Below are 10,538 nucleotides of genomic sequence, written 5' to 3'. Positions count from 1 at the left end.
CAAGCTGTCAGATAAACAAAGTTGAAAAACAGACTTGTTATCACAGCAATGCTCCGTCCTTTAATAAATAACGTCTATGAATAAGGGGGTTAGTGTTTAATGAAATGTAATATTTGTATTAAGTGCGTTACGTGTAAATGTCGACGATGGCAAATGTAATATCCGTAGTTTGTAATAAGCGATGTATTTATGATAAGAGTAAAGGCGACGAATGAGCTTTTTAAATTTGTTAGCTCTTGGAAGTACGTGAAGGACATTAACTATTACAAATGATCATTTGTTTCGTGTTATTGCAGACGATATGTGTTCTTTTCCTGCGAATTGTAATGTAGAGTTATTGAGACCTTATTGATCTTATTTTTGGTTATTTTGGTCACATGCTGCACGCAGGAACTGGTCTAAGCGCTTGCTGAAATATCCGTTTTGCGTATATCGCTCTTTGCATTCCTACATTGTCATAGATGACAGATTAAATTCTTAATTGTGTTGCGTTTCACTATGTTGCCTGTTAGTATGTGTTCTGGTTTGTCCCAAATTTGATAACTGCAAAATTGATACACCTATACATAAAAGGTATATGTTAAAGTGTAAGTGCCGTAATCAACGGAGGGGGCTTCCCGCACACTTGACCATGTGTGACATGGGCGGGAGGAGAGGTAACAAAATCATGAAATTTTTTGTGACGGCATTTATGGATGGCCCTCAAGTAGTTGAAATAATTTTCAATGTACATCAAATAAAAAAAAACTCTTGTCAACGTTCAATACCCACTTTACTTTGCTCCAATAATACAAAAGTTCAAAGTGTCAATGCAATAGGTAATTTCAAATTCAATTTAAATTCAATATTTGCAGATAAAATCAATTCTGATTGCGTTCTTTTTCTATAACGGGTTGAACTGAACACTATAATTATAATTTGGGTTACAACACAAACATGTCTTCGGGTGTTTTCGAGTCATCTTCGTTTAAAATGAATCGCATTGGTTACTGTTTTGTAAGTCCGCAAACGCTTTGTATGGCAAGAGAGCGAACACGGACCCATTGACTGATCTACGAGCTCAAAATGTACCGTACGGGGTGTCTGATTTCAAACGCCCTTTACTTATACAATGTTGTAATATTAGTATTTATTTTGGTATTAATTTAAAACTGGAGGTGGTCTAATTGTTACGTACGCCATCAAAATGTGTGAGTATACTAGCATTCATGAAATTGCAATTGAAAATTGTAGCGTTATGAAGTATGAAACAACCTATGTATCTATCAGTTGGATGTTTGCGTTATTTATGTTTGTGAGGGAGAGAGTGCATTTCGTGTTTTAACGTGTTTACGAAATGTTTCGCGTAACCGTCGACCCCCCAGTACGGTGTACATGAGTACACCGTCAGCTTTGACATCTGAAGGGTATGTTTTACAGAACACGCAATATTTTATTAAAGTATTTTGGCTTATGCTGCGGCACCACGAATATTTGTACTTTTAAATAGAATTCATATCTCATGACGTTGTTTAAATGCTTTATGGCCGTTTAGAAAACGTACTAATTGTTTTTGAATACATTAAAATTAGCATGATGTTCTAAATATTAAATGCGTTTTATTACTTATAATTTAATATGTGTTTTATTTAATAGTTTATGCCGAATAATGTAATACCTGATGTTTTTTAGAAGGTTTTCAGAGCAGAGCAACATCGCTTTGATATGAACTAGACCAAAAGCAGGTGTGGAACCCCGTGAATACTTATATTTTGTGAAGTTTTTTAAAAATATGATGTGGATTTTTTAGTCACAATCTAGTAGGTAGTGTAATACGAAACATAATTTTGAAATATTTAGGGAAAAAAAATTAAATTACCAGCAATTTAGGTATGCCTATCTAAACCTTTGCAAATACAAACTTGGAAAAATGCTGTAAGTATCATTTGGAATTGAACTACTCGACTTGACGCATAGAATTTGGCAACCTAAAGTTATCGTGGGATAAGTAATTAGGTAGTAGAAACACGATGGGTATTTCCACTTTGTGCCACAAGGGAACGTCCTTCAGTTTTGCGGTACACATCTTTATCGACAGGTATCCTGTTAGTGCGGTTTGTTATTTATTATCATAGTATATCGTTGCGGATATTAGTCAATAGTTCCCACATATATACGTAGCATCACGACTTTCTATTTTTAAGGGGTAGACAGCAGTTTAAAACAAAATGTACTATAAATTTTCCAAGCTTCGAAATGATTTTGATCAGAAAATCCTCATGATAATAACTTTAGTAGTCTGTTTTAATTCAATAGACAAAATATTTTTGTTGAAGAATTGCAGACAAATTCGCATGTATTTTTTCGAGTATATTCTGGTTGATTCAGGATGAAATTAATGCGGTAGAATAATGAATACTTACTGTTTTTACTTAGAACTTAAAATGCCCACCTACAAGGACTTATTCAGATAAGTATAAAAAAATACTCAGGTACCCCAGCAACAATTAAAGCTAAAACTGAATTTTAGACTCTGGTAATGACTTACTGCATTGCAAAATATTACTTGACTTGAGTTGACTGAATAATGATAATATATTAGTAGGTATATATTTTTAACATAAACAAGAGATGACTTATTCGTTCAAAATTACCTTTTATTGTCATCGCCCGGCCCTTCGGTGGCAAATTTTAAAAATACTCTCCCTGTCTATACTTACAGGAGTAATACAGCTAAGAGCAGCGACTCCGAAGTCCAAAGACTATTGCAAAGTAGATAAGAATTATATTAGGTCTGCGGATGTGATTTAGCTGGGCTGGTTGACGGGCTGTCGACTGAGACAGCGGGACGCCTACCAAGTAGAATACCTCAATCTTTTAAATTCAAAGCAGACGGTGATCCAAAGCAGCGTATGCCAAGGGTTGCGAAATAATGTCGAGAGATGTTCATTATTTCCTCGTCATTACGTAGATTGAGAACTTCCACCCTAGAGCTCAAGTTTCTTAGCTCTTGCGACTTTCATCCCTAACCGGACGGTTAAGGCAAGCCAAGGGTTAGGGCGTCTCATTTAGCCTCTGTTGATTTGGAGTACGCGGTGTCGGCACTCACCGTCGGCCCGCAACAGATCCGTTCCATATTATTATTATTAAGGAATATACATAAAAATGCGTCCTAAAATTTGTAAATTTCCCCAATATCATTTCGTGTGAACCACATTAAGTAGATATACACTGTAGCGAAGCTCTTATCTATGCGCCAACCGCTGTTCTGACGCTGCAGCGATGTGCGGTTTGCGGAAATATTAGGCACATAAATAAATTACAAATTACAACCTATTTAAAGGCCCATAGGAACACGACATCGTCAGTGGTACTTTTGTGTTTATAGCGAAAGCATATTTAATTAGCGAACAATATTCAAATACACCTCGTGAACCAAATCATTAATCAAACTCTGTTTTAACCAATTCTCGCAATGGAAGCTCCAGGTAATTTTAATTTCGGTTTATTTGTTCAATCGCAAATTGAATCTGAGCTCTCTTATTATTAGGACATTTGCCCTACTTGCTACTTAACTAAAGTAATTTTTGTGGTCATTTTAATTTATTTTGACTGGTATTTATTATATTTCTAGATTCTACCTGTGCTGCAATCGTGTAAAATCTTTTTTGAAATTAAAAGCATGATAAACACATTTCAGTTGTAAAGTCATCAGGCAAGCGATTAGTTGCTCTTGTTTCTTCATTCAGTTGTTTAAAAAACATAATACCTATTAACATTTAATATTTACTTATAAGTATTTCACCAAGCGTGTGGCTATTTGTTTCGATTTTTATAACTGCGTATCAGAGGGTAAGAGCTCGGTGGGCAAACTTAATACAACTATCATAATCTTAATTGTGACATACAGGTTTCATTTTCTTTTTATTAGCAGTAGATAACCAAATTCAAGGCCACGGTGTACAAATTGTGAATCTTACGAGCAATCACACGTACCAATTGAACGAGGAGGCGCTGAAAAAAATCTTGCTTCGTGAGGATGTCAAAGACTTGCCCGTGGTGCTGGTGAGCGTGGCTGGCGCCTACCGCGGCGGCAAGTCCTTCTTGCTCAACTTCTTCCTACGTTACCTCACCTCGCCGGTACGATACGCCACGATAAGCTTCTTCCGTCGCGAATGCTCAGTTCTGTGATACGTGTCTGTGTGTTACAGGAGGAGATCCGCGACGAGAACGGAACCTGGCTCGGAGCAGAAAACAATACACTTGCTGGATTCAGTTGGCGAGGTGGCGCGGATCCGCATACCACAGGCATACTGATGTGGTCTGAGCCCTTCATCGCTACGCTACCCTCCGATGAGAAGGTTGGCTGGAAACCTCATTTTATTATATTCTTAACTTTATTTGGTAATTAAAGTTCTAACGAAGTCCACGTTGTGTTCGCAGGTGGCAGTGTTGCTGATGGACACGCAGGGTACGTTCGACAGCGGAAGCACAGTGCGCGACTGCTCCACCATTTTCGCACTCTCGACACTCGTATCATCCGTACAAATATATAACATCAAAGAAAACATCAAGGAAGACGATTTGCAACATTTGCAGGTAACATTATTGAGTTTTCGTGTCATTATTAGATCATAGATAGGTCTTTAGGGTTCTGGTATAGTGACATTACACCTGATTCAGTCATCGGGATGCTGCATCAGGTGCCTGGGACTCTGGGAGTCGGGTATTTTATCTCTACCTGCTTAGGTATTAATGAAGAAAACCTTGAAGAAAACCCAGGGCTTGGCGTTAGACGAGAACTAGATAATTCATTATGCCACGAATCACCTAACGTTTTATAAAAAAAAAATGTTTACAAGGCTGCACGAGTGTAATGTGTAAAATTAAGCGTTACAACAGTGTGGTTAAACACACGTATCCAACGTTAACGTTTGTATAGCTTATGTTCACACTGCTGTCGTGTTACTTGCATGCCCGTATCGCTCATTTTTACACGCTATGTGTGTGGAGTGGCACTGGCGTTAACGATCGCTAAGCAAGTGCGCGATAATACACCAGCCGTGTTGTGTCACACGGACAGCAATTCAATGTTACGGCGTTATATTCAATGCGTCAGCTTATCCTTTATAGTCAAAATGTTATATTAAGCGTATTGAATAGATAAGTAATTTAGAATTAATGTTTCTTTGTGCTTGGCAGCTGTTTACACAATATGGCAAAGCGATTAAAAATGAAGATGGAACGAAACCATTCCAAGTGTTGGAGTTCCTGATTAGAGATTGGCAATATGAGTACGATCACGAGTACGGGCAGAAGGGCGGTGAAGAGCTGTTGGAAGATAGATTAAAAGTAAGTTTTGTTGCTTGGTAATGATTGCAAGTGAAGTAACGGTCACTCGTAGAGAAGGTCATGATCTTTGTGGTGGAAGAAGTTCTTAATACCATATCGGTACGTGCAGATTAAAAAAGGGATGGCCCCAGAGCTGAGCGAACTGCGACAACACATCCGCTCCTGCTTCGAAAAAGTGACTTGCTTCCTGATGCCGCACCCTGGCCGCAGCGTGCGTAAGAAGAATTTCTCCGGGAAACTTTCCGGTAATGTCGGTTTTTTACTATAAATTATAAATAGTTATGTTTTCCATCTCCTGTAGGGTAATGGATACTTGCGTTCTACGAAAACATTTGTTATATTTTCAGAACTGGATGAAGAATTCATAGACGCGCTGAAAGAACTTGTGCCTTCAATATTTGCACCTGCCAACTTGACTCCCAAGTTGATGAATGGAGAAAAAGTGAAAGCTCGCGATCTTTTCACTTACATCCAATCTTACATGATGATATTTAATAGCGATAAAGCGCCGTCTGTAAACAGCATAATGAAGGTAAACTATGACTTTAACATAGATTTAAGAGATTACAATAGGAGGGCCAGAAAAGCAGCGATAGCCTAGTTGGTTGTGGAACGGACTGCCGAGATGAATGTCCGCAGGTTCAAATCCCAAGGGCACACACCTCTGATTTTTCTAAAAAATGATGTGTGTATTCTTTGTGAATTATCGCTTGCTTTAACGGTGAAGGAAAACACCGTGAGGAAACCTGCATACCTGAGAAGTTCTCTATAGGAATTTCGAGGGTGTGTGAAGTCTACCAATCCGCACTAGGCCAGCGTGGTGGACTAAGGCCTAATCCCTCTCAGTAGTAGAGGAGGCCCGTGCTCAGCAGTGGGCAAGTATACAATACAGGGCTGATATTATTATTATTATTAATAATAGGAGGGCCAAACAATATACCAATTTTGTAACGACATTTGATCTCTAATATAAATACGAGATACCTGAATATTTTCATTTGTAAAGTGGCACGAGTTGCGTGCGTATCTTTCTGTCCTTGTTCGGTCCGCATGTGGAAGTCATGGTGTGTGTGGCGTGTGGTGTGCAGGCGACGTCGCAGGCGGCGCTGCTGGCGGCGGTGCAGGACGGGCGCGAGCTGTACGAGGCGCGCATGGCGCGATTGAGCAGCGACGCGCAGAGCTTGCCGAGCCACGCGCTCGAAGAGGAGCACCGCCGAGCGCTCGCCGACGCGCACGCCGCCTTCACTGACAAGAAAACTATGGCCACCAAGAAGGACTCCAACGCCTACTTGGCACAATTAACTCACGTGGGTATCCTTCTTGATTAAGCAAGACCCCCTTATATCCAAAATTCAAGTATTTTTGATGCATACGAATTGCGTTTGATCACGGAATATCCATTATTAAAATTATATTTCCAGGAACTGGAAGAACGTCTGCCACAATTCGTGCTGATAAATGAAGGCAAGCTGCGTAGGACCATTGAAGAAGCTAAACAGGCTTACGACGCGGTGCTTGTGCGTGTCAAGGGAAAGAACCTGCTGTGCCTGCACCCGCTGGATTTGGATGAAGTTCATGGCGACGCAATGGCAGCGGCACTCACAATTTTTGATGCCAAGAGAAAGCGATATCCCAATGAACAGGATCTAGAAAGAATCAAATTTATTCAGGTACTTATTTATTATTGGTTAACAAAAAAAGTACTTGCCTACCAAAATAACAAAACCAATTTTTTTTTTATTAATTCATGTTGATATTCAATTCAAATGGTTTATTATGCACGAAAATAAATACCTAAATAATAACAAAATAAACATGTTATAGAATTTATTTTATTTGCAGGTTTTGCAGAAGGAACTTGAAAATCTTCAAGTCACAAACGAACAACACAATAAAATGTTTGAATCCAGCGTGCGAATGGAGTTTTCGACTGAAATGGAGTCTTTGCTTTCAAAAGATCCTCCTTTGGATGATGACCAGTTCACCGCCAAATACGAAGAGGCTAAGACAAAGACTCTCGCCGCGTTCGAAAGTAAACGCAATAAGCCATCAAAATATACAGAAGACCCGTATAAAACTTCTTTGCTCGAGGTCTGTAAATTGCCTATGCAAATTGTAATTGTTTTTCAACTATAACTGTTCTATTGTTTAATTAAATCGCCTCCGTTGTTTATGGGCAGGTTACCTATACATTATATAGGCTGTGTACCGTGGCTGCGGTTCTGAGTCAGTTTTCCAGGTCATGGATAAAAATAACCTTTCCTAATTAATATGCTATAAAACATCTACTAATACTTATTGTATCATCCCGAAAGCTAAATAAATGTGCACATTTCAGGCAATGTCAGGCCAGTTCTTACGTCTGGAAACAATTAATAGAAGCAAAAATCGACGAGCATTCCAAAGGTCTATAGATTTCTACTCTAATTATATGAAAATGTTTTGGAATCCCGATCAATGTTGCCTACATCCTGATGATCTAAAGACAAATCACCAATTGGCAAAGAACCAGGCTTTGGGACTCTTTCACCCTAATAAGGATGATAATGATTTTGAAAAACAACTTCTTTCTCAGGTAAGTATCGTTTATTAACATCTTACTAAAATAATTATTAGAATGTAAAAGATTATGAAGTTGTTTGGATCTAAGAAGTAAACACAGGAACCGCTGAACGGATTTAAGATGAAAGTTTGTATAGTAATACTACTTTATCTGGATTTACTTATACACTAAGTAATTATTATCCCGGAATACATTATAGTGGGACCATCATCCAGATGAAGTTCGAGAGTACTGTTACACCCATTGACATTCGCCGATACAAGCACTTTCCCCAATTCTTCTCCAATTGCGGAAACTTGATATTTAGGACCTTTCTAGAATGGTCCATGGGCACTGTTGGAACAGGCGACCGGTTATAAAAGGCGACGCGCAGCCGCCATGAGTCAGTCTTGTTTACGACGCGATCAAGAGCGATAACCGAATTATGAGCTATAATTACAAGTCATATCGGAGCGAAAACCGTGGATTGAGTGTGACTGCGGAGGACAATGATTGTCATTAAGTGTATTTGAGTGTTTAATTTACGTGTTTCAGTGCGCTAATAAAATCGGTTCGTTTTTTGTATAGAATTGGTATATTCGGTACATTGTTCAAATCCCAAACCCTAGCACGTATTATGATTATTTTTTCTTGGTTTTGCAGATATTAGACTTTAAATACTACGAATTGAAGAATTTAAATGATTCACTCAATGAAATAGCTGTCAGAGATGCTGTCAGGAAATATATTGCATACATGGATGAAATGACTGCCGCCAGCCCGTGGTGGTTGCTCGTGGTCCCGATAATAGTGACTTTAGCTAAACTGCCGAGGTACCGCCGGGAGGCCAAAGAAAAGGCATTGCTTGAGTTCTATAATCACCGCCGCGACACAATGAACCCAGCCTACGACCCATTTTTGGAAAAACTGAATGGCGTAAGTATAAAGTACTTATATTATTCATGCATGCGTCCTTTGAAAAATAACCTTTAGATCTATTTGTGAAAATCATTTCACGAGAAACTCGGGCATATCGGAGCTATTAGCTAATTATCCGCGGCGGCATGACCACTACCCCGCGGGCCTAGCCATAGGGCTCTGGAGTATCGAATGTGCCTCTACTATTTCTATCGCGTAACCAGCCCCTAGTTATTAGAGAGACCCATAGGTCCCAAATACAAAAGACGCTTCTGGCGCCCACGACAGCAGCGAGGCCTGACAACTCATTCATCATTAAGGCAGTTCTAGCGGACGCAATATCCGAGCAAGAGCGTCGCCAGCCGATTGCCCAGGGAGGGGAGGCTACGGGCGGGGGGGCAAGTTGATATGGAGAATGAGAAAAGTATGAATTGTAGGTAAAGTAGAGAGCACATGTTCCTTCCCTACTCCCCCTCTCTCGCTTTAACAATATCAGAGCAGAGCGTAATTGAACGTACGGAATATTAGGAATGGAATTGGTGAATTCATTCGAGTTTCGACGTACGGGAATGATCGATCAAGCAAGTCAAGTCGCAGATTTAGGACTTTTGTTGCTTAACATTTGGGGACTTTTTTAGAATCTCTAGGGAGGGCAGCTGCACCTCCCTGCCCTCCCTTGGTGACGCCCTTGAATCTGAGTGTGTTCTGTAATCGCATTCCATGGTATTGAACATTGTATTGATCTGAAACTTATTTATTTATGCGGTCTCTACATGAATGCTTTGTGGTCTATTAGCCGTTATAATTTGAATATACTTTCTTAATCTTTAACCAGAATAAATAATTAGTTTTATAAGTGTAAAATGCACAAAAGTAAATCAGCTGAATGTTCTCAACCCTATGCTGGCCTTTCGGATAATTTAATCTATTTATTCCTTATTGTCTTTTTTCCTGATTTTTTTATGTATAATGAAGGCGGCAGAAGCTCTATTTGTTTTATTTTGTTGAAGCCTGATATATTCAAAGTGGTCCAAGGCGTGAAGCTGTTAGGTACTACGTTATATGTTGGGAGAACTTTTTGTCAACCACTCAAATATTGCTATTTATTTCAGAAAATTGACGAAGCCGCACGAAGATATTAGTAACCATAATATGAAATTCATCAACGGACTGGCGCGCACAAATAATGAACTTTATGTAATTGATAGATTGATGAAACTCAATAATATATTATTATTCATGGCATGAACAACGATTGTTTAATTTCGAAAACACATTCTCTAAAACCCATGTTGAATGAATAATCGCCTGATCTATACTAATAAACTCAAGTTTGTTTGTTTGAACGCGCTAATCCAGCGGTTCCTTAAGTGTGCGCCGTAGACAGGAAAGAGGGGCACCGTGAGTCGATCCTCTAATTATTGGACACCACAAATATTGGCGTCAATTTTATATTGTGGTGTTTTAATTGTCGTTTCGATCAACCAAACCTAACTACTATCATTGTAGGTACCTATTTCTTTCGACTGTCTTCTTCAAATTCTTAGCTAGGACAGGGCGCGCGTGAAAATTTGGTAAACTTGTAACTGCGCCGCGAGTTACACAAGATTGGGAACCCCTGTGCTAAACACAGGAACTACTAAACCGATTTTGATTTTTTTTCACTAAAAGGAAGCTTCATTACTCTTGTGTACTTTTTATCCCGGGAAAACATATAGCCAGCCTTCAGTGGCGAAGAGTGAAATAT

General features: G+C 39.2%; 1 protein-coding gene across 2 annotated transcripts; it reads left to right on the top strand.

The window, feature by feature from the left end:
* Positions 1-3,311: 3,311 nt before the first annotated feature.
* LOC115441482 (atlastin) lies at positions 3,312-10,040 on the top strand. 2 transcript variants are annotated; one of them, XM_030166292.2, is made up of 13 exons: positions 3,312-3,467; positions 3,911-4,119; positions 4,191-4,340; positions 4,423-4,578; positions 5,182-5,331; positions 5,441-5,576; positions 5,679-5,863; positions 6,420-6,638; positions 6,753-7,001; positions 7,174-7,422; positions 7,670-7,906; positions 8,537-8,809; positions 9,904-10,040. In XM_030166292.2, the coding sequence occupies exons 1-13, from the start codon at positions 3,455-3,457 to the stop codon at positions 9,931-9,933; spliced, it is 2,256 nt and encodes a 751-aa protein (XP_030022152.1). In that variant the 5' UTR covers positions 3,312-3,454; the 3' UTR covers positions 9,934-10,040. The 2 variants fall into 2 exon arrangements, with proteins under 2 accessions (XP_030022152.1, XP_030022153.1); XM_030166293.2 differs by having other exon boundaries at positions 3,323-3,467; positions 3,914-4,119.
* Positions 10,041-10,538: the final 498 nt, after the last annotated feature.

The sequence above is a fragment of the Manduca sexta genome, chromosome 25 (genome assembly GCF_014839805.1).
Source record: "Manduca sexta isolate Smith_Timp_Sample1 chromosome 25, JHU_Msex_v1.0, whole genome shotgun sequence".
NCBI lineage: Eukaryota > Metazoa > Arthropoda > Insecta > Lepidoptera > Sphingidae > Manduca > Manduca sexta.
This window is presented reverse-complemented; position numbering and strand designations above follow the sequence as displayed.